This window comes from Anser brachyrhynchus (genome assembly GCF_964034855.1).
Source record: "Anser brachyrhynchus genome assembly, chromosome: 1".
Taxonomy (NCBI): Eukaryota; Metazoa; Chordata; class Aves; order Anseriformes; family Anatidae; genus Anser; species Anser brachyrhynchus.
The window spans coordinates 114725529-114750129 of record NC_137694.1 but is presented as its reverse complement, the minus strand read 5'-3'; the positions used below and the strand labels follow the sequence as shown (position 1 = coordinate 114750129).

Below are 24601 nucleotides of genomic sequence, written 5' to 3'. Positions count from 1 at the left end.
TGAGGAAATGCCTAAAGTAATGCTGGCATTGGCCAAAAGCAAATCAGAGGTAGCAGGATTTGAATGCATCACAGTCACAAGGGGATACAAAACCATCCAGCCTCCCCAGCAGCCATCCAAATGAGCACTTTTCAGAACTCAGAGCTGTGGCATGCACACAACAGTTTTGAAAAGGCCTTCACAGTTTTCTTACTGAATAATAGAGAAACTGAGCATAATGCTCCACTATGTCTTCATAACATGTTTTAATTCTCTGCGGACAGGCAGCGGGGATTTTTTATTTTTTCCATTCCCTTGTTTCTTGGCATTGCAGTAGCAGATTATTTTTAAAGGGTTCATAATATGGAATTGATCTAACGCTAGCTTCAACACCAAAGCACAGGATTTTACGATCTGCCTAGGGGACCTGAGCACCCAGTTCTCTTTAATTTTAACAAGCACTGTTGATCAGATTCCTGTGGCAGTTTTGGAAGAGTCAGCCACAATTTCCAAGCCTCTCTGAACTAACAGCTTTTAGAAAGTACAGATAGTGCACCAGTAGTCAAGTAGATCAGATAAACTACAACTGTTAGGGGTAACCACCTTATTTTACAAACAAAATATAGATCATTTACATATAAATTAATTATTATTTTTTTCAAATGCTTTGAGCGGTTGCCACAGAGGGAATGCATCCAGCAGCAGACAGTGGTGAGGTTATACACCACGCTGTCTGTGCTTGTATCTGTCTTTAGATATGGACAGTTGAAGTGTTTTGGTGCCATTTGGAGTGTTCTGGTGCTATTGGAAAGGACGAGTACACCTTTTCTCGACGTATGTTCAGTAACCTTTTTTCCTGTTGCAGGGAAAAGCTTCACGCTGACCATCACAGTCTTCACGAACCCTCCACAAGTAGCCACGTACCACAGAGCCATCAAGATAACAGTGGATGGACCTCGTGAACCCAGAAGTAAGTGAACTAACAACAACATTTGCAAAAGGTGACGTTGATGGTTTAGTACAGGAGTTCCTCACCAGCCACATGAAATGCAGCAACATCCAGTGCATGTGGAGCAGTGGAGGTGCCTCAAGCCAAGGCTGTCCCATGAATGGTTTTAATTATGCCTTCCTGAAGCCTTATTTTTCAAGGGTGCCCAGCTGATCCAGAATATGAATTGCATTGCATTTATGAAGTATCTACCCAGGGATGATTTGGATCATACCCAAAAGCTGACAAAAGGGATGCTGGTAAAAGGTGGGCAGTGTATACCCTATGCATCATTTCTTGCTAGCCTCGCCTTTCAGATGTTAAGAGGGTTTTAAAGCATTGGAAACCAATATGTCATTGATCCAAATTTTCAAGCTCAGCCACCCTGCGAAAATAAATAAATGCCTGAGAGAGGACACCTGGTTGCTGCATTGTAGAGTTCACTGTGCCTCGTTCCTTGGTATAACTTGGGAAAACAGTAATTGTTGAGAGTAGTGCTTCCAACAAGCAGATGCAATTACCCCACTGGAACACCCATTCTCACAGACAGGCAATCTTTCCTATTTTTTTTTCTTTTTTTTTTTTTTTTAAGAATAAATTATAAGGAGAAGATGAATGATTTGGTATCTTCAGGGAATTGCCCACACTTTTCACACACGCAGTTGTTTTTGTGAGGTTGAAGAGGGAAGGTTGCTTTGTTTGGGATGGAAGTGGGGTGAGGGTGGAACAGATAGGCAGATGTAAATGCTCCTGCAGCACATGCTCTGCCTGTTACCAGAGGCAATCCTTAACCTCAGTCACTAGCCCGTGTGTGGAATTTTCATATTTTTATCAAAATGCCCTGATGCAAATTGAGGTTTGTGGTTAGTTTTTCACTCCTCCTGCACACTTGGCAGAAGTTCTGGCTGTTGCTTAAGTGGAGTCGTCCCGGGAGAAGAGAGCAGTAAGATTCAAACACCCACTAGAGAATGAGACTTACGGCTCTGGGCTACTTAATTGAGTGGTGGAAAAAAAGAATGATTTGAAACTTGAGTTAAAATAGCTTAGAAAACTCCTATCTTTCATGTACATTTTCTTCCAGAGCCTTCATTTGTCTGAGTTGTGTCGTGGTGCTGCATATATTTAATGGAAGTTTCTGCCCTATATTTTTTTGGATGTGAGGCCAGACTTTAAAACAAATACTGCTGTCAGGGCAAGGCTTCTTACTTAGTTTGCATTTGTTTTTCTGAAAATTGTGGTTGGATTGTCCGTGAAAAATATCCCCGGTGAACAAGGCAGCTGTGCACATAAAAAAGATATTTGTATATGCGAGCTACTGATTTGCATATGCAATTACCTGGGCATGTTCATAGTTTGCACACAACAAATAAGCATTAGTTGTTTGAATATGAGCCTGCTAGAATAGTAAGAAACAAAACCATCCTGCAGGCATACCTACTGTTTTAAATCAATTCTTCAGTTGCTATAGTAGTTAATATTTAATAAGATTCTACATTTTAAAAAGGAAGTAGAAATATAATACATTCTGAAGCAACACATGTATCTTCCTGACTCAAATGTATATAAAAGCTTCCTTGTAAATGATTTCACTTTGTCGTAAGCAAGTCAGAGGTACAAAGGACCTCCATAGTCGAGGAGGCTTTATGTGTGTTGTGAGCAGACGTCAGCCCCCCACCTTGGCAGGAATGCACAGCTCCTTTTATCGCTAAGTCACTCATGACACAAGGTAGAAGGGATTATGCTCCTTTCACTTGTAAGTGGGCTGCAAAGTCCTTCAGCTTGACTTCCCACCAGGGGGTTCTGAACTGTGGTGGCTGTTGCAGTCAGTCTGGACCCTGCTGTCCTCCTGGTACATCTGACTGAAATACGGGGTGGCTCGGAGGGATGTAGCACGTGCTGCGAAGGAAGGAAGAAATAGTACCCAGTGCTTTCGCCCTTCCTTGTTCCTCACATGTTTGGAACAACCCTTACCTCAGTTTTCCCAGCTAGCACCACGTCACCAATTTCTAGTAATTAAACTCAGAATTCATTCTCTCCAAGTAATTCTTGTGGCTCTGAGACAGTTCTGTCTGTTTTGGGCTATACATTTCTTTTTATGCCCTCGCTCAGTGGGTGTATCCTCTTCTGCACTGACCCGATTAGATCAAGGTGCATTTGCAGCCTGTACAAAACAGGGTTGCATGACTGCTACCTGTACAAACTCACGTGTAAGATTTGTGGCTGGTCATATCAGCACATGCATGCTGTGTCCTGAAAAGCTTTGAAATGATATCAGCCTTCTTGCATTCAGGCAGGAATCAAAATAAAAACTGCTAGATTAGAGGAGTGTTTCTTGATTCAGTGATCAATATTTGGGAACTTCCGTGCCTGGAGATCCATGACTCACTCTCTCTCCTGACCTGGAGGAACTGCAGAAATACTGAGCTGTGTTTTCTAAGATGTCCTGATTCGAAAGAAATCTGAGGAAGGTAGCAGTGGGATCAAAATTAGATACTGCTTTCTTGCAGACCTCTGGAAAAAAAAAAACATACTCAACTCCAAAACAAACTCCAGCAACTTACTTTTAATTCATTTACTTTTTTGTTGTTGTTGTTCATAACAGTTGCAGATAGACTGAATCTAGTGCCCATGTTGCCTGTAAAAAATACTGGAAGTTAAGGTGCCATTTTTGAGGGGAGAGGCAATCTGAGACAGAATTCAGCACTTCATACCAGGACAATTTTTAGTTACTCTGACAGGTTGTAAAAATACTTAAAACAAAACCAAACACCCTTAGACTGATTAACTTAAGAAATAAGAGAAACACTTTCTTTCTTTTGTCTTCTGAGAATGATAGATTAAGAGCAGTTTCTGAGACAGAATTAGAATGGTTCTAAAACCATTTTTTTTAATGAAAAAGGACAGCCTCTTCAGCTATGCATGCTTGGGGAAAAGAACTTCAAAATGTAATGCAAAGCAGGATTTCAAGACATTTTGGGAAAGTAGAAAAATACTCAAATTAAAGGCTCCAAAAACAAGTGTACAGAGCATGGACGTTTTGGCTCACTGTCATGTGTGGAGATGTCACGATATGTGATGATAGCACGGTGTGTTTCATCACAGGTGTGCACCTCCCCTGTCTGCAGAAAGGCCTGGCTGTCCAGGTTTTCAGACTATGGGTTCTTGCATTGTACATTAGGTCACAATGTACAAAGTATGGCCAATTCGTTGCCCAACAGCCTATTTGCATGTGTAACTACCACGCAGTTTGCATTTACAACTGTGATAATTACTTGTGTGCATTATTTACACCATTGCCTTTTTTTTGCCATTGAATTTCTGACTGTGCCTATCCAGATGATACTTCTCATCAAATTGTCATGGTATGTAGAGAGAGCCAAGGTACTTAAGAATCTGGCTCTTCCTCCACTGCATTCATTATGTATTTTTAAATCTCTTTTGAACTTAGTATTTTCATTCTCCAGCTTTACAGAAGTGCTTATTTTCAATTTTTTATTTTTTTTATAAAAAGAAATGATACTGCACTGTCAGGGAGAAGGGCAAGATGACCTAACCCATCATTTTCTTCTCCAACTTCTATGATTCTATGATTCATAAAGCAATTTATGTTTTTATGAGCTAAGTCCATGGGGGAAATCATTAGCAGTAACCAGATCAAGAGTAGTGCTCCTGATGAAAATACTTTTGGTTGGGAAACTTGGTAGAAATAGTATGACTCTTAAATTAAATATTTCCCTTAGGCCATTTGACCTACTGTGTATGTCTGCTCAAAAATTAGGTTTTTCTTCTTTTGACTGCTTCTTTCTGTTTTTCTCATTGAATTGTTTTAACCTACATAACTCTGAAAAAATCACTAATGGACCAGGTGCCTGGAAACTTTGCAGAATGAAAAGGCTGCATAGATTTAGCCCTGGTGGCCCTGAGCTGTCCAAGGTTAAGCTGTGCATTAAATGTGATTATCCCATATTGGATATGTGGTTTTCCCAAAAACATTTTTTGCATCCTTGTATCAAAGGGCATGATGCTGCAAAACAGAGAGAGAGAATAATTTTGCTGAGCAGGGTTGGAGAAGGTGCTTTAAGAGCTGCTGGCCCAAGAAGTGCCTTTCCAGGGACAGAGGTTGGCTTTTGCCTCCCAGCAGAGTTAGCCATGAGGTACACACGTGTGGTCAACCACAGTTGAGGGCACCCTCAGATCTTGGTCTGAAGTGATCCCTGCTTGCTTGTGAAGTTCCTGGGGAAACCCTTGGCCTGTAGCTGCTTGGAAGGAATGCCTTCACCTTCAGCTTCTCCTGCAAGGAAAAGCCAAACTGTTCTCCAACCCCGTCATCTTGGTGACCTGAAATAACATGAAATGCCTTCATTTCTTGCTTTCTGCTGCAAGCACCTCCATCTGCTGGAAACTGAGACTAACATATACCAAAGAACAGTTTAGAAATGGTGAGAACATGAGTCATTGTGGCATTGGAAGACACCCACCACATAAATTTCAGTGAAGGCTTACCAGATTCTTCCACTCACCTGGAGATGTACAGTGCTTAAAGCTACTCAAAAGTAGAAAGTATGTAGAGGGAAATGTGGCAGTTCAAGCTCCTTGTCTATATAACATGTCCCTGTACTGAAATGCGAGCGTGGCTGGGACTCTCTTTGCCTTTGCTAACACTAGCTGCATGCCACACACTCCACAGCACACTGCCCTCTGAGGATAGGAACCCAAATGTGCAAATCACTTTTTAAAAATCTTGGCTAAGACACTCACCCCCGAGAGGTTCCAATCTAAATAAATCTTGTGTAGACAAAAGAAAGGGATGGGCTGCAAGCAGAGCTGGTGGCGGAGCAGTGCTGTTTCTCTGCGTGTATTTGTAGCCCTGCGTCCCATTGTCTCATTGACACTGCCTGGTGAGTGGGTGGACGGGTGCTTAAATTATGAGCATGCTCTGGAGATGGCTGTAGTCAGCTTGTGCAATGGTAACGTGCAAGCCTACAGCAGCTGTGTGAAGTTACAAAACATTTCTAGCCCGAATTCGAGCAGCGTGACTTAGTGCATCACTGTCTCTGAATGGGTTCATGTGTTGTTGGTTGCCTTTGCATGCATATGTGTTCATCTCTATAGAGCAATGGATCCAGAGCAAGACCATCATACATTATAGGACCATTGTATAGCTTAGGATCATCTGACTTTGGATGTTAAAAAGCAGGCTACACAACAGAACCCACTGCTCCTAAAAACAGTGTTGTTTGTTCTCCATAAGATATGCAAAGGATTACAAAACATGTGAATGCTCAGCATTCCCTGGTGATGGAGGCATCCTTTTTGTCCTACTCAGCATTTCCCTTCTGGTTTTAATACCAATATCCTTGAGGTTTTGTGATGTAGACACTTCCTTTCAACCTGGAAAAGACGGTTTGGGGATTATTTTCCCTGGCATTTATCAGCCTCACTGCTGAGTCAGTGAGGAGAGTTGATGTTAGGTAACATGAGTAGGGAACTGGTCATTTTAGCCTAATGAAATTGCCAAAATACAAAATCTTGTGTCAAGTATCGCTATACAGACTGCTTTTCTGGGGGTGTGGTAGCTCATATATTTGCTTGCCTATTTATTGAGCTGTTTCTTTTAAAGTTAGATAGAAGTGTTGACAATACAAGCTCCTTCCTCACATTAAGCAGGTAAAGAGAGGAAATCAGAGTTGTTGTGGGGTAGGCTAGGAATGGCAATACAACTAGCCTGGTCCTCTAGAAATTATATTTCAGTTCCTCGTTCAAGTCACTTAATCCCACACAGCTCTTTTTCTTTCCTTCTTGAATTACGGTGATTTTAAATTGAGAAGAGGTTTGTAGGTTGTTGTGTGGTTTTTTTTCATTTCTTTCACTTTTTTTGTCTTTGCCAATTTATTTTTTGCATTGAATATTCATTATTTTATTGCTTAATGGCTGAGTGGCTGCAAAGACTATGGTGAGTATTTTTAAGTGTTTACCTATGTTTGCATGATGGATTTTCAAATATATCCAGTCTTGGTCTAGCTCTGCTGAAATCAGTGGGAAAGTCCTCTGTAGCTGTGACAAAAGCAGAATTAGGTGATTGTATATTACTTCGGAAAATGCTTCCAAAGCAGCCAGTAGGTCTGACGTTCATTACAGGGTTGTGACTATCTGCTGGTCTGGTCTCCACTGAAGACCCTAGCTCATTGACATGCCAATTTTCTTTCCAGTGAAGTGGGTTGGTGGTGCTCTAAGTCAGAGAATTGTGAGTCTGGGCCTGAATCCATCCCGTTGTCTTCAGCAAGGGTGGCCTTTCAATGGCAGGCACAAAACGTCAGCAACTGAATGGTTTGCAGCAGCTGCCGGGGCCTTGCATGAGCTGGGGAGTGGTGGATTTCTAGTTCAAACCTGCTGGGGTTTCGAGGGTGTCATATAACCCCTGCCCTTCCTCGAAGGAGGTTAGCCAGCCAAGCGGTGCTGTTGGAGCATCTGTTGGCAACCCCGCTGCCCCATACAGGGCTTGCCACCAAATGCCTGCTGTGCTGCCAGCAACAGAGGCAGTTTCATTCAGGGGTGCATGGGAGGGCAGCAGGACGTGAATGCAGGCCACCTCTGCAGCCTGATCCCTTCCACCCCTCCTTCAGCAGGATGCCACAGGGAGGGAGGTCTCCTCCTCAGGCTCCCGTGGGAGAGAGGGGAGGGAAAATGCAGGATGTGAACCCTGGGAACTGCAGCTTCCACTCTATGCAGGAGTGGTCAGGCACTCACGTTTGCCAAGCGAGCTTCTGGCATACAGAGCCTTTCTGAGGCCTCAGTTCTTGAGAAGTTGTCTTTCTTAGGGATTTAACAAAATGAGCACTTAAGAGAAATGCGGGATCAATCGTATGGCATTTCCACCCGTGCTGCAGTCCCTCCTCACTTTACCTGCCCTGGGTTATCTGAAGGTGCAGCAGTCCCATCCCTGTAGGCCCGTGTGAAAACACGGCAGGTTTTTGCTTCATCCTCTGTCACCCATTGTAACGAATGCAAAAAGGGCTTTTGCTCTGGATCTCAGTTTGTGCCCTTGTTTTTGCTTGTCTTTTGCAATCAGGAATTGTAATGAGTAAATGCATTATCTGGTAATGTTGTTGATGAATCTTGGTCAGACTGTCCGAACATCAGTGCTGCATGGGTCATTGCAAAGCAGGAGGGAAAGAATTGCTTGGGAGAGGCTGCGTCCACTGATTTCTGAATCGTAGGAGAGAGTTGTCTGTATCATTACAGCACGTTGTGCTTGTTAATGTCCAAAACATATCCTAAGGAAAGGGAAGTATGGAAACATCATCTCCCTTGCCTTCTTTAACTGTGGAGCAGATAAGGAACAGCTTGTGAAAATGGGAGGAGACGTGAAAAAGTATTTAATCAGCCACAAATGAAAAGTCCATACTTTTTTTTTTCATCAGCATCAGACCTTTGTTCTTCCCTGGCAGAGTGGTGTTGTTTGAGCCTATTAAGCAAAATGCACCAGGCCATCTTCTGCAGGCTGACCAGTCAAGAGGAGTCAGGCTGTGTCATAACCTCAGCACATAAAGCTGCAGAAAAAAATTTAGGCGACCATGTTGATTTAATTATTAAGGATTCTGTTTGTCTGAGTCCGTCTGCCTCTCCTACCTACACCCTGCATTATGGGCTGTTCTTCATTACCTGCTCTACCTATCTTCGCAATCTAGCCGCAAACAGTTTTGGTTGACCACACCACTTCCCTCTTGAAAGTTAATACTGTTTGACTCATTCTGCACTGCAAACACCAAGCCAAAGAAAACAAGCCAAAGAATAACCTGCTTGTATGCAGTTTGGAAACTTCTCAGAGGCCCTGCTTTCAAAATGCTATACAGTAGCTTACTATATCTCCCTGCAGCTGCAAAGAAAATGAGGAAAGCAAAAAAAAAAAAAATGGTTCAAGAACCTAAAATAAAGACTAGGCAGAACTGCATGAAATTTATGAGCTTTCAGTGAACTGCAGTTCTGTGTAGGCACAATGGAGCATTAGTAGAGAGGAAGGACTGCTTAGTAACCTACAGATAAAAATATTCAACCTCATTTATTTGGAAAAGCAGGTATTTTCAGCTATTGTGTGAAAACACCAGTCACCAGCCTTGTTAAAAGCAAAGGTCTTCAGTTCAAGGGAAGCACATAGCCTGGGTACATTTTTTTTTTTTGGACAGGAGCAAAGTTTTTCACAAGTCTTCAAAGCCTGTGCAGTCAATATCCATGGAGGGTAAATTTAGTTTTGTGTTGACAGATTCCCCTGCTTTATGTAAACAGTGAGCCATGGGACTTGACCATTAAGTTCTAGGTCTCTTGTTCAGCTCTATATGAGGCTGAACTGGGGAGTCTTTCTACTATCTGAAGATATTTCAGTAGGCTGATGAACTGAGTTTCTGCCCTTCAGTGCTACTGTGTTGGTGCAACTCACTTTTCTATGCATTTGTCCTCTCAAAGGCACTGCAAGGAAGGCAAATGCTAGCATCCCTGCTTTGCACAACTCTGGCTGAGAGGGTGGGGGCCCAGATTCATCCCACCTAAGTCTGTGCATTTAATTAAGGTGCCTGAATTAGGAAGCTCATCCCCTGCATTCAGTGGAGGGACAACCACCTCCAAACAGTGGATCAGTCCTTGCTGTCTGAGGCTTCTGTTTCTGCAGCTTTTTCTTTGGACAGAGGTCTCTTTTTGTGCCTATGTTTTTCTTGGTTGCTGGCTTAGTTGTTGGTTGGCTGGTTGTGCTTCATTCTGCACCTCCTCTCTCATCCATATCTTCAACTATTATGTCTCAGCCCATGTCTGGAGGGTATTCTTATGGCAGTTTGTACGTGTGGGAAGATGCAAACTATAAAGAAACAAAAGAGGCTTTTGGCAATGTGCTGCTTAAGTTGGGAGTCATTCAAACTTTATCAAGGAGTCAGGATTTCTGGATCGTATACATCAACAAGGGGGAAAGGGAAAAGAAGGTAAAGGGTATAATTTTGCAGACTAATTTAACTTCCATGAACAACTTCTTCCCTCAAAACTCCTAACACACACTTCCCTTACTTTTACTTCACTGAAGTGACCTAATTCCTGAAATGAACCCACAGAATAATTGCATTTTGACAACAAAAATCGAGGGCACCTGTATGTCAGGATCATCATGGCAGGGTGGATACATGGCAAGAAAAATAATTGTGGGGTTTTGTTGTTGTTTTTTTGTTGTTGTTGTTGTTGTTAGGATTTACGAAGAAGCATGTTTGTGTATTGCTACTTGTTAGTACAGCACGAGCTGTACCGGCAGAGCTGGAGGGGAGAAAGCATCTTTCCTGTCTTGCAGCAATTTCCAAGATTGCTTTTACTGGCTGTTGTAACTCAGGATGAATGTGAGACTTCTCAAGTGTTTGTCAGGAGCAGAGAGGTCCAGCCCTGAGCAGCCCATAGTCTTGCCCGTAGTTGTGCACTCAGCATGCCTGGCTGGAAGGAGGATGACCAAAAGGCCCAGGTTTTGCTTTTTTTTCCTGGATGGGTGCTTTCTTCACCCACCATTCCTGTTCTCAAAATGTGGGCTCTCTCACTGCAGCTGGAGAATGAAATACGGATAGAAATGGGGGGAGATGGGCTCCCAGCCTATATTTAGGGCTCTCATATGGAAAATAGGAAAATGAAGTTCATTTTTTATTGCAGATCAGGCAAGACGGACTTGATTCTGACTCTCCCATCCTGGAGAAGGACTCCTTGTTAGAAATTTGTAGCTTCCTCTATCCATAGCATCTATTTGTGAATTGTTTTTGTTTTTTTTTTTTAATGTTGTTTTTAAAAAGAAGCCGTAAGAAAAACAATATCGCTGGGAGTATTTAGCTACTTTTAAAAAATGTAGGAAAAAATGTACCCCAGCTGCTCAGCAGGAGCTGCCAGCGTGTGTGTCGCTACTGTGCAGTGAGTGTGGGGTGAGGAACCTGAACAGAGTTGCCATCAGCTGCCTCGCATTTCCCACAGGCGAGGGTCTGCACTGGGGGAGCTACTGGAGAGCAGCAAATGGGCCGCATGAATCCTGGTGTGCCTTCTTGGCAGCACCGGACACTTGTTTAACATACAGCCAAATTGGATTATCAAGTGGAAAAATTAAATGCTGAGCAAAGGATCACACCTGAAATGTCTAGTATGTCTGCAGTTACTGAGAGCAACAAACAGATTTTCCATAAAGGCACGGAAAGCCCGAGGTTTGCCAGGGAGCTGATAGAAGAAGTACAGCTGGAAACATTTCCTGGTGTCAGTCCGTCTGTATTTGGCATTACGCAGTGCTGGCGTTATTTGGTGTTCGGTTTTTGAAGGGCATCTGGATGTCAGGCTGTTCATTGTGCCGGGGAATGGTGCATGTGCATAATGTCCAGTCTCATTCATGTGTTTCCCAGTACCTCGAGCCTAAGGTCAGGTTGGGTCCGATGACCAACACTGATTCTGCCAGTAATTACAGACACAACACAGAAATGTTTAGCATAATATCCTGTCTGCCATGCTCTTCCTACTGTCTGGAAATAAGGCTTTCCCTGCACGGTACTTAAGAAAAACAGCCAAAAAATGTAATTGCTGATGAGTCTATTTGAAGCTCTAACTGCCATCACCATTATTTCTCCTCACTGCAGCAATATTTTTAACTGAGGAGGAGGAAAACATCCTACAGTGTGTCTAGTTCCTTTTTTAGGAACATTTTACACTATATTTTTAACACTGTACAAGAAGTTGGTCTGTTCCAGTGCTGTCCTGCAATGATCTCTGTAATGCCCAAATGTGGTATAAGTCCTTTCCAAACCATGGAGGCTAGGGAGGAAACCACTTTTCAGGCTGGTTTCATTTTCAAGCATCACTTTCTAGAATCCCATGGGCTGCCATATAACAATGGTTAGTGCATACATCTCTGCAGGATCAAGTCAGGTCTGCTTTAAAACACAGTAAATGGTGTTATATTAGTTGCTGCTCCTGTGCAGATAGCAAATCAGGGGAAAAGACTGTAAATTATTTTACAATTGGGACATTTGGGACATAGAAAAATATTATGCACTTAAGGCACTATTTCCATTGTTAGCAAAAAATGTGTTGTTTTTTTTTTTTTTTTTTTTCCAGCAGGATGGATGATTTTCAAGCATTTGCAGTACTCAGCTTTGTAGTAACGTAGAAGTCCTATACTTTAATTCAGTTTTGCTTGCAAGATTATATTATTTTTGCACTAAAAAGCATGTGCTCCCTTCCTACAATAATGTGAAAGAGCAGATTTTCTTCTCATTCCTCACTACGTACAAAATAATTGGATTTATTTTAACTCCATGGTACAAAACAATGTTTACCACTTTATTAGCTAGACACAATGAAACATGGCTTATTTTCTACCCAGCTAGAGCTGGAGCCAAACCAAAGCCCTGCACACAAACAGCCCTGAAAACTGGAGATGCTTGGATCAAGTTCCAAAATGGTTCCAAAGTGGCAAGATTTCATTAAACGAAAGCATTGGGTCTGGTCAGACACTCCCCACTTTGGCAAAGCCTGAACAGATATGACATTTTCCCCTTGGATAAACCACTTTTTGGGTTGCACAGGTTGCGAAATCCTCTATTTCCATCCTTGGAAAAAGGGATGCAGAGGAGTGAGAGGGAGGTATTCTGCTCCCTTTGGGGACAAAGGGCTCTGCTTAAATAAGCTCCCCTTGTGCTATCCACACACACACAAGTACAATCTGCTGATTTGGGGCAGAAAACTTGTGCATTATATACATGAAAACTTGAGGCTTCTCTGCCTGGTTGTGTCTCTGGCCCCAGGTCTGTACCCTGGGGTACCTCCAAACTGTGAGGTTTGTGCGTGAATGGGAGCAAGTGACAGAAGAGTGTGCTTGTCTCATCAAAACTGGAAAGAAAGAAAGAAAGAAGTGCATCAATTCACTACAGCAGTCTCCTACCGAGCATACACAGGAATTTCGGTAGCTTCGTCGGGCAGAATGGGAGCACCTAGGGCCTCACACCTTTCCTGGATGTGCACAGGATGGGGGCTGCCAAGACACGTCGTTCTGGTCGCTTCCATGTCCAGAGCTCCAAGCAGGTGGCTGCTGTCCAAGCCGAGCGCTCCACAGCCTCTTGAAGTCTATAAAACTGCGTTTCCCTCCCATTAAGAGGGAAAACACTTTCATGTCGTGTTGCTGTAAAAGTACCAGAAAAGCTAATGTTTTCTCTACACTCCTCATTTAATATTCTGTGTAAAAAAGTCTGCCTGACCTCAGTATTTGAAAGGGATAAGGAAAAAAGTCCAGAAGCTCCCAAGTTTATTGCCACATTTATTCTATGGAAAACCTCCAACTCTGCAACGCCAGAGAAGAGGGAGCAGAAGAGCAGGAGGCAAAAATGCCATCTCCTCTTGTGGCAACTCTTCTCCCTCACCCTGCCTGGTGCTGGGAGTGGTGGCATTAGGTGCACGGCTTTCCCGTCTGCCACTCTTCCTCAGCGTTCCTTACACGCCTCTTCAAAGATGGGAAAGGGGCTGGGAAGTTGCCTGGCAGGAAAAGACCTGGGGGTGCTGGTCGACAGCCGGCTGAACATGAGCAGGCAGTGTGCCCAGGTGGCCAAGAAGGCCCATGGCATCCTGGCCTGTATCAGAAGTAGTTGGCCAGCAGGACCAGGGAAGTGATCATCCCGTTGTATGCAGCACCAGTGAGACCACACCTCGAGTACTGTGTTCAGTTCTGGGCCCCTCACTACAGGAAGGGTATTGAGGTACTTGAGCGTGTGCAGAGAAGAGCAACAAAGCTGGTGAAGGGACTAGAAAACAGGACTTACAAGAAGCAACTGAGGGAATTGGGGTTGTTTAGTCTGGAGAGAAGGAGGCTGAGGGGAGACCTCATTGCTGTCTACAACTACCTGAAAGATGGTTGCAGCAAGGGGGGTGTTGGTCCCCTTTCACAGGTGACAAGTGTTAGGACGTGAGGAAATGGCACCAAGTTGTGCCCGGGGAGGTTTTAAGGATTTCTTCTGGAGGAGGGTGGTCAAGCATTAGAATGGGCTGCCCAGGGAAATGGTGGAATCCCCACCCCAGGAAGTATTTCAGAGCTGTCTGGATGCGGCGCTTAGAGACACGGTTTAGTGGTGGACTTGGTAGTGTTATGTGATGGTTGGACTTGGTTATCTTAAGGATCTTTTCCAACCTTCATGAGTCTGTGATTCTGTGAAGGCTGGTGTTGCGAGCGCAGTGCTGAGCTAGGAGGCAGGCGTCTGCCGCAGGTTCGCTGTCTGACCACAGGCAGGTCACCTCATTTCTCCATGATTCAGTTTTCCACCTGTAAAATGGGGATAATAATAGCCCTGTGCTTTACAGGGGTGAGCCGAGGACAACTTGCCTGCTCTTTAAGCAAGATATTTAAAGGATAACTTCAAAGTAAAGCTAATAAATGCAAAAATACAAGTCACCCTAGCAAAGCTCTGCCTGTGCATTTATAGTGGCTTGGGAAAACCATTTGTATTTGTTATATTTTTCTGACAGAGTTCTTCAATTTCCTACCACAAAAACAGGTTCAGTGCTGCTACCTGCAGCAGCCGGCAGGGGAGATAAGGTTGGATAGGTCTTTTGATTGGTGGTGGGGGGTGGAAAGTCACTTTTGGAGGTGACAATGTTTGGAGCTACAAGCTGAGGCACCCTCCAACAGTGCCCCAAACTGACAAAATCTGGGGCTGGGCAAGGGCAGGCGCTTCGCTTGGTGGATGGGCGATGCAGACTTGTGCGGTGGTAGGCCTGGGAGCAGCGTGCCCCGTGGTGGCCTCGGGAGGACGCTGCGCCTTTGGTTCATTCATTAATTCAGGCACAAATGTAGTGCCTGGGCGAGCTTCAGAGGGGAACGTTAATTGTTGCCTCACTGGCCTGAGCACAGCTCTTAGCGCAGGAACTGCTCGCCCCAGTGTGAGGCCGCAGGGCCGTGGGGTAGTCTGGGGCCAGGCCGGGCCGCCGCAGCGCGGGGTGCCGTGAGGGCAGCGCCTGGCCGGCAGAGGAGAAAGCAGGGTACGGGGAGGTCAAACTGCTGGCTTAAAAGCAGAAAATGGCTGACGTGAATTCAAAATGAGGAATAAATTACACTGGGGGTATGGATTTGGAAGGATCTGAGTCTTGGCTCTGCAAGCCCTTGGTTCAGCCCGCTGAAGCTTAAACTAATCCAAATGTATGAGGTATTTTACACATCTTGTATGACTCCGCATGTTCGCATTCAAGTCCGGTGTCAGGAGCCTGAGGCTTGGGGCAGTGTCCAGCTTTGCACTGCTGACAAATGAAGCGTTTGCTCTTGACCCACCAAAATGTCAGATAAAAGTCTTTTTCGTCTTTCTCCCCCCTGCCTTCTTTTTTTTTTTTTTTTTGGAAGCTCTAATGGGTCTCTTTAACGATGAAACCACTGCTATATAATATGTCTTTTTATATTTTAATTTTTTTCCCCCTCTTGGGATAATTTATAGCACAGTGTGGAATCTGAGACAGTTCAAGCTGTGCCAAAGGGCCTGGCAACAGGAAGAAATGCCGAGCCACTGCGATTTGGAACCATAATACAAGTTATAAAATTTAATTTTAGAAATGCAGCTACTGGGAACTGCTTTTAAATGTACGTTTTCCCCTTAGTGTATAAAATGGTCCTGTGTCTTGATTAAGCTGTTAGGGTGGCATGAAAGAGCACACTGTAGAGGAAGGGACATACAGACCTTTTCAGAGATCGCTTGTTGCTTATTCACCGATATGCAGAATTGGAAGCTGGGTGTTTATAAATGTTTAAACGTTAAATACTACAAGGACATGTGGATTATTTGGGGAAGTTTTGTGCCAGTCTGTTTCACTGCTGCAGCCGCGAGCTCATAGAGGACTTGCCACAGGAGCAGCATTGGCCATCTCCTTGTGTGGAGGGTTGAGAGATGCACAGAGAGTTGCCAAAGGCAACTCTTTGTTGAAAGACAATGAAAATCAGGAACGGACAGACAGAAAACTATGGTATTTGGCAGAAAACATGGATAATGCCATCTTCTTTAAGGGAGCAAGTAGAACTAAATTTGGCCTCTGGACTTGACAGTGGAGATATGTTCATGTCAGGGTATCAGTGCCCTTTCCTGTAGGAAAACAGGAGAAGGGACAAGACACAAAGGTTCGCAAGGAAGCTGATTTCTTGAGACAAATGCAAAGTGTGGAATTGGGACTGGGGGAAAAGGAGTTATGAGACATCTTTAGCGTATGCTCTGTACTCAGTCTTTGAGGTTACTGAGCAACGTGGCATTTTGTGACAAGGCTACACATGGGATCCCAGAGCAGAGAGCACTCACGGGCAGCAGTTAGAAATGCATTACCTTATTCCTTGCATACTGCTCATTGCTGCTAGCTAAAGCTTATCTTGAAACCAGTCCTGCTCATGACAAGACAAGGTCTCTGCCCTTCCAGCTGAACCTGGCCATGCCTTGATGCTGTGCTGCCTTCCAGCTCCTTCCCTGTTCCCCCATACTCCAAGGGCTGCCCTAGGGCATGCAGGTCCCCATAGTATGCACATGGCCAAAGCTAACTCCTCTGTGCACTGGCCTGCACTGTAATGTCAGCACCTGCTCTCTTAGAGTCAGATGTCTGGTGGGACCTCGTGTTTTGGAAACTCCACTAAGGGAGACTTCATGGCCCGCCAGCTGCAATTCTGCCAACTTCTGGTGTTTCTTGCCTACCTCTGTCTATAAAACCATTGCTAAAAGATCCAAAATTGGGATTTGTTTGGGTTTGCTATTTTATAGCCCCATAGTACTTGTCTAATTATGGTACTTCACAACAGTCTGAGATTGAATTTCTGATGAGTTACTCCAATGCAGATTTAGCACAGGGGCCACCACAACTTTCTTCCTTTTACTCATCCCAGCAGACTTTCCTCCTTCCGAAAATGCTTCCTGTCCCATTCTGAGGTGCAATAGGAAGGCATTGCACTTTTCAGTGGACCTGTTTTTTCAGAGTAGGCCATCTTGGGCTGCCCTGTGATATGGTTTCAATGTATGACTTGTTTGTGTCTCATGTTCTTGCAGAGAGGTGGTTTCAGTTTAATTTCAGATAGCTGCTAGCTGGTTAGGTACTTTGTCAGTGGATGAGGTTTTTTTTTTTTAAAAAAAAAAAAGGAAAAAAAAGAAAAAAAGAAAAAAGTCAATAGACCTCATGTATCAGTGAGATTTTCTGATCTTTTTCCCCCCCCTCCCACAATAGGACATCGTCAGAAACTAGATGAGCAGACAAAGCCCGGGAGCTTGTCCTTTTCAGAGCGCCTGAGTGAACTGGAGCAGTTGCGTCGTACGGCCATGAGGGTCAGCCCACACCACCCAGCCCCCACACCCAACCCACGAGCCTCCTTGAACCACACCACTGCTTTTAACCCTCAGCCTCAGAGTCAGATTCAGGGTAAGTACCCAAAATCCTCCCCCTGCTCGCCCAGCGCCTGCCTGGCCCTGCTGAGAGCTATGGGGCTCGGAGGCGTTCCCCCCCTTGCCCCTGTCTCTCTTTTTGGCTGTCCTGAGACACACGGAGGCCTTGCAAGTCTGTTTTCTTGCAAAGGTACATTATCATAGGCCTTTTCATATGTGTAGGTGTATTTCCTGATGGGTAGCTATCAATTAATTTTGTGCTTGAATGAGAGAGAAGTGATGTCAATGCCTTGCTTTGACCTTTCCCAGAGAGACAGCTGCAAAGAGAATTTTACAAAGTGCTTTGTCCCCTCTTAGAGACAAGATCTAAATATGGGCAGGCTGGTTTGAACTTATTTCTGGGGCCAGTGCTTATCCATTGGGTTGTATTTGAACGAAAACCTGCCAAACAGTGACTCTGGAGTCCGATTTCCTCTGAGATGCAGGCTTGGATGATGCCAATGAAACCAAGCAATTCAGTTTGAAACCTTATCTGCCACTGCTGGAGTTGAGTCTGTCACTAGTAAGATCAAATCTGCTACTGAAATCTGCTGGAACTTCGTAAGCAGAGAATCAGGTCGCTATGTAATGATAGCTGATAACACACTTTGCACAATGCATATCAAGGTGCAGGTTTGTAGTGAGATGCCTCCGAAGCGAAGGTGCAACATGGTACTTGTTGTAGTAAGAGCTGTTCCCAGTGGAGTTTTCTTCTGCTCTTCTTGTAGTTGAGGTTCTCTGCTGGTGCGCTGGGGGGAGAGGGTTACCATCAATTCCTGCAATAAGTTCTTTTTTCAACATTTATTTTTTAAAACCAGAGTTACTCGTTGCATACAGAGAAGGTTATCCCTTGCAGAATGCAAGGCTTGCTGCGTCTTTTTATTCCCAGGACCAGGAAGGTCTTTGGCCCAGTGACAGCTACCGCAAACCTGTTGACTTCACTGGGAGCAGAACCAGGCAGTTTTGAGAAGCTTGGGAAATAAACCAACACATTGTCATACATTGTATTCTAGAACGAGGCAGGGAAAAAGCAAACAAGCAAACAAAAAGGTGGAAGGACTACACAGTGTCCCTTCCTGGGTCTCATCCTGCACCTCGCCAGCCTCCCTTGGTTTTCTGATCTGTAGAGCAGACCACGTTGGGATTCCCCTCCATGCAGCTCAGCTCCTGCAAAAGCAAATGCCCGTGCTGTTGCGGCTGCTCGGCAGCCTGCAGCTCCGTGGGTGGAGGTATCGGTCGCAGACGTGCATTCCTCGACTTCTCGGGAACACTATATGCTTAGCAGAGTATCGGGTTCAGCAGTGCGTATCCCCCTTCCCTTGTTCCATGTGGAGGTCCCTCGCTGGGATGGCTTCACGCCCGTCTGGGGGCTCAGCTGCTCTCTCCAGTAATATATTTAGTACGTTGCTCTGCTCTGCTCTTCACGAACACGGTTTTAATGAGTTTTACCTGTCAATGTAGCTCGGAAGGCGGTACCAGTTGAACTGCTGGTGTTTCCTCATCGATACCCTCCTCAAAGTTTCCCCTGAGTTCCCCTTTGCTTCTGCCTCCCCAGTTTAGATGTTATCCTAAGACGCCCCCTGAGCAACTTGCTGAGGCTGCAGTCACTACTAGTGAAATAACCCTAAACCCAAAGCCTCTTTGATGTTGACTCTTTCTGCCGCAGGCACCTTTTGGCTTGTAGGGCTCGTCTTCATCCCACTGTTGCAGCAAGGCAAAAGGGCTGCAGTGGCAAGGAGCTCCAGCGCCATCGCGTCTTGCTCAGTGTTCAAAGTAGGGCTGGCTTTTGGGCTGGTCTCATGGGAGATCTCTAGGGAGTAAGGGTGTTTTCATGCCTTTTATTTTTACTCAGCAGCATCGTGTTTCAGAAGGGAGGCCCCCAAAATTAAATGCTTCTGACCCTTTCCACCCTATTGCCATACCGGCATGTACTTCTTCACATCCTGAAACACATTTATTAAAACTCTCACTGAAGAGAGTATGGGGTGCTTTGTATATGGCATAAGGCACAAAAAGCCCATACATTGCTAGCTTCTCAGTAGTAGCATTGCGCCGTGCTTTAACTCACGCTGGTATGAATCACAGGCTACTCCTCTGCTCATCCAAGTCCAATTATCTTTTTTTTTAAAAAGCAAAACTAACTCAAAATAGACATCTCAGACTAGTTCTTGGATTTAAAGGGGCAGGTTGCCATGCCACTAAACCGCTGTTTATTTGTTGAGGTTTTCATCTATAAAAGGATTGAGGTTAATTTTAACTTCCTATTTTACCAAGTCTTGAATTTGAGCATAAAGCTGCTTGTGTCATGGATACAAGTCCAAGCAAGTTAAGAGACCATAAATTGCTATAATCGAGTTTTATGCTTCTTTCGTATCACAAAAAGCGAGCAAGTACACCTGTTCATTTAAAAGATCTAACCATAACCAATTCACAGACAAAAGGGGAACCGAAGGGGAGAGAAGGCTTCCACCACATCACACATGTTTTAACTTGAAAGATTACTTTGTGCAAGTACCAAGCGTATCATGTCAAAGGATTTGACCTGCACTCGCAGAGTAAGGAAATTCAGTTAGAGCTCAAACGCCAGCTAACACTTCATCCTTAACTCACCCCTTCCTTTGCACAGAGAGGAAAAGAAAATAGAGCTATGCGAGCTACTCTGGGTTGTTATTTATGAAAGTTTAGGTAAAACCCTCGATGAGCATTGAAATTTATATGTGCCATAAATGTAAATCTCTCTGTGTATACATTACAGTTGAGTTTCTTCTAATACCAGTCTAAACCAGACGGTAAATACATAATTACTGGTTTTACAGTGGTTAGTGTTAACTGGAGTAGGTAGATCCATAATTCAAGAGTTTTAAAAATATGAATTTATATGGTTCCTTTATAGTACGATTTTTTAGGGCCAACAGAAATATTTTAAAGGTGTAAGTCATCAGCCTGAGAAGGTATTCTTTCTGAGGCAATAACATTGAGCTAATAAATAACATAAGTAAATTAGGGCATTAGGAATATCATCCAAAAATGTGTACAATTAAATAATTCCAATCTTTTTTTTTTAAAATTAGCCCAAGAATGCTTCCAACTAATGATTTATTAATTACCCATAGGTTAGAAAAATAAATAAAATAAAGTAATTTTTCCTGTCTGGGGAAAACAAACAATCATTGTAATCACGTTAAGCTGCATGCTTCTGTTTCTGTTTACGCTTTTATAGCCTTAAAAATATTTGAGCTTGCTTGCTCACTTTTCTTCTTTTTTTTTTTTTTTTCAATTTTGTAATCTTATATGTTAAGTTTCAGCTGGGACCACGCTTTTATGACCAAGTCTAAAATCTCTGGAAACAAGAGTCTGTAATAAAATTGCTGACAGATCTTTAACCAAAGCAGAGAACTAGCACCAACAGCAAAGTAACAGAGATCATGTCGAGATCAGCTCTTTGAATTAGCAAGAAACATAAAGACAGAGAGATTATTTTGTTACAAGCCAGCCTTTTGTCTTCCTCCAGGTGCAATACACTTTGTTGAGGAGACATTTCAAGGTCCTTGCTATCGTAATCTCTCTCCACCAAAACCAGCCAGAGTTTATCAGGGTTCCCATGAACCAGGGAAACGCAGTAGTGGAGTCAAGGGCGGTGTTTAAGCGTGGGGAATTAAGATGGCTTTATTCTTGCTACAACTGCATCCTGCCCCAACTTTTAATATTTCCACTTTTGAATCGGCTTAGCAGGCCATAGGTTAATAGAGCCAGAAGCGCGTGCAGGGCAGCCCTTCCCAGAGGCTGGCAGCAGGCACAGGGCTGTGGCTGTGCCTCCGTCTTTCATTGCTGCAAAATGCAGTTTTTAGGAGCTTTGAAGAATCCTAGCTGGTGTGCACACCTCTCCCTGCCAGGACAGATAAACAGGCTCCCAGGATCCCAGACTCGCCAGCCCTTCCCCTCGTGCATTGCTAAATGCCTACATTTTCACGTTCTCTCAGGCCGCGTCTGCCTCTCCCTGTTGTTCCCTCAGCACACGTATCTTCATCATGTTCCCACTTGACTAACCACCTGAACTCTCCATCCCAAAATACACTGCCCAGCACGTCAAGCAGGTGCCACCAGAGCTCAGCACCCTGCCTATCAGCACCTCTCCCACCTTCCTCAACCAGCAGGGTAGCGTCGGGTGGCCACTGGCAGCCCTCATGTCATTGCCAAGCAGCGTGGCCAGGGATCCAATGCCTCGGTGCTTTTTCCTGGATATGCAGAGCTCGCCTCCCCAGCCCCACAGTAACATTTCTGCACCATTAGGCAGGCTGCGTGAATTTTGTGAGCGACCAAGGGACATCCCTTTTGATGGAGACACCGGGGGTGGGCAGCCAACGTGCTGGGAGCATGTGGGGACAAGGCAGGAGGACACCGTGAGGAGAGGTGCCGTGGGCCCAGAACTTGATTGCCACGGCCACTGGGAGGTCGCAGGAGGTTTGCTGAACGAGCGGTGTTTTCACAAAATATTTTGCTAAGCTGATCTGTTTAGCTGGAATATTTCCAGCTGGCTCTGTCAAAAAGGAGATTTTTTATAGAGAGAAGTATCTTTTTACTGAAGGTACAATACATTTCTTTGATTCACATATATGTCTCAGCAGATAATACTTTAATATTGCCGTGAATAACCTCAGCAGTTTTTCTTTTTAAAGGGTACGGTGTCATCAGTAGCAGACTCACCCTGCTATTTACTTGTGTCATAAACCAGCTTGCATATGAAGAGATGTGCACACTGCTGTGTGAACCAGATTAGCTTACTCAAAGCAATTCTTCTCTCGTTCAGTCCAACAGAACTCTGCTCTGGGGAAAAAATCATTCCTCTTTCATGGCCCCTCCTAACAAATATAGGTGAACCTCCTACTGAATGGTGTCTGAGTCCATCCTGTAGCTCCACAGGCGCAGGTGCTACCGTTTTTGTCCAGAGCTACTCGTGTTGACTAAACTGGAGAATGTTTTAGGGAAGTTTGTTCAAAAGCATAAACTAAAAGGAAGTATCAGAAATGTGACACTGCCATTTGCAGAAGCAGAAAAGTAAGTTGTGTACCACTTCTGGCCAAGCAAGACTTCTCATTTTGTGTGAAACTAACACCCTCCATATCTTAGAGAACATTCACGAGGCTGTAGTATATACAGAATGTACTCTACATAATAGAAAAAGGTGGTTTGTAAATATCAGTATGGCAAAGATGTATGCAAGAGGTGTGTAATATAACTAAATAACCTTCAGCTTCACAGCACCCATTCTTTCTTGGCTGCAGCTCTTCGCGTTGCTTTTCACTTTGCCAGTTCACCCCATGTGGAAATCAGCTCCTTGCAGCGAGATGCATGGCTTTCATTTGATTTGCAACGTTCTTAAAACCAGTTGGGTCCTCTCCAAATATTAATTTTGACAGGGATAAAATTTTGTTACCGTGACGCATTACCTCTGCCAAGCCTTTGCTTGTCTGCAGGGCTGGTTCTTTGTGACATAAGAGAGGGGTTGTTATAGCCAGAAGCAGCCCAGAAACAAGAGCGGTCCTGAGGAACTCCCTCCATTTGGGGTTAGAAACATTTATTCCACAATCTCCTCCTCATCGCCTTCTCACCCGACAGAAGCAGGCCACCAGTTTTGCCATAGGTGGGGTACTGTATTCAGAGCAAGATAGAGAGTTTTAAAAAAAATCTCAGCTGAGGTTTGGATAAAGCCATGATCATCCAGTGTTCAAGAGAAATTAACTCAAATGGCACTGGGTGCAAAGGGGGCTGTTAGAATAACAGGAGGAACGGAGACCTTACTTGAAGAAGAGATTAGCAGAGCCAGGTTTAGTCAGGGCACCAAAACAAAGGCTGAGAGGGAAGGTAATTGCAGTCAATAAACACAGCAGAGAAGCTCAGCACCAAGGAGGGAGGAGCACCATTTGCGTCAAAGGACAATGCTGGCTTGGGAGCAAGTGGTTATTCTGTAAACTAGCCATCAGTGAATTTAGCCTGGAAATTGGAAGATGGTTCCCATGTATCAGCACAGCCCTGGCAGCCTTCCAGGGGGGTGATTACTGACAGAAAGATGTAATTTAAGATGGATCTTGCTATGTTATGTAAGCGCACAATATAGGATGTGGCTGGGCTGCTCTACCCCGGAGATGCTTTCCGGGCCCATATTTTGTTCTATTTGATCAGTTCCCTGCACCTGTGGCTTCACCAAGGCCAAACGAGAAACATTTCATTCTCCAGGACAGGCAGTGGGAGGCTCAGGGATGTTCTCAACGCTTTGCTCTGTTGGATCTCAGTGCTGAGACAAAGTCTTTGCCTGCAGACTCCCAGTGCATTCCTGGCTCCCACCTCCATCGCCAGGTCTCCAGCACTTCCCAGGACAGATCTCAGCCAGGTTCCCAGCGACAGCACCACCAGCACAACCTCCATTTCATGCCATGTGCAGGTAGCTGGGGCTGCAAACCTCATGCCTGGCCTGCTGAGGAGAAGACTTTCCCAGGTCGAGGTGGCAGGAAGCCGTCCAGCCACGAGGTTTCATCACCTCCAGCCACAGCTCACAGCCTGGTCCCAGCCAGGGCAGAGCAAGGTGAGGAAGCGAGCTCCTCGGCGCCTGCCCCGGGGGCACCAGCCTTGTCCAAGAGCTCTGCCTGTCTTCCTGCAGGCAGCTCTCGAAAAGAAAGGGCTTGAAACTGCTCAGCTTTTTCATCAACTTAACGCCCTAATGGAAAGAGTTATGTAATGGTGTTTAATCCAGAAGATTTCCAAGTGTCGATATATTTAAAAGATACCAATCTTCATATTCCAATTGCCTGGCACTTCCTGAGATTAAAAAAGCAGTAGATAAGGCAGCAAATATGTTCTCAGTCCCCAAGCAACATCTCCACTTACACAAATTTTCCTTCTGTTTTTGTTTTTTTTTTTGTTTGTTTTGTTTTGTTTTTTCCGTCCTCAGCATGGAGCATCCTAGAGGACAACTTTAACTAAAGAGAGGGAAACCTTGGCTTTAAAGCAGAAGGAAAGGAGCTTAGAGATCCCTGTTTTGTTCTAAGGTTTGTCCAAGCCATTCTCCATACCACTTGGCAAGCTGTTTGGAACTTGATGTTTCAAAAAGTTTTTAGAAAAATTTATCAAGATTTTTTTGGTAATGGCCAAGCATCTTGGCCCTCGAGAAATTAGTGACAACTACTGAGATGCCTTTGGAAATGCCTGTAGCTCTCTGGCTGAATAT

The 24601-nt window shown here is 44.4% G+C and overlaps 1 protein-coding gene across 6 annotated transcripts in view; it reads left to right on the top strand.

Annotated features, from left to right (window-relative positions):
• RUNX1 (RUNX family transcription factor 1) overlaps window positions 1–24601 on the top strand; it is a 174336-nt gene that overhangs the window by 123131 nt on the left and 26604 nt on the right. For 5 of the 6 annotated variants that reach the window (XM_080562436.1, XM_080562438.1, XM_080562437.1 and 2 more), the window contains 2 exons: window positions 845–949; window positions 17186–17377. In XM_080562436.1, coding sequence (XP_080418562.1) covers window positions 845–949; window positions 17186–17377 — 297 coding nt within the window. The remainder of the gene's footprint in view (window positions 1–844; window positions 950–17185; window positions 17378–24601) is intronic. The other variant, XM_080562440.1, reaches the window with a different exon arrangement.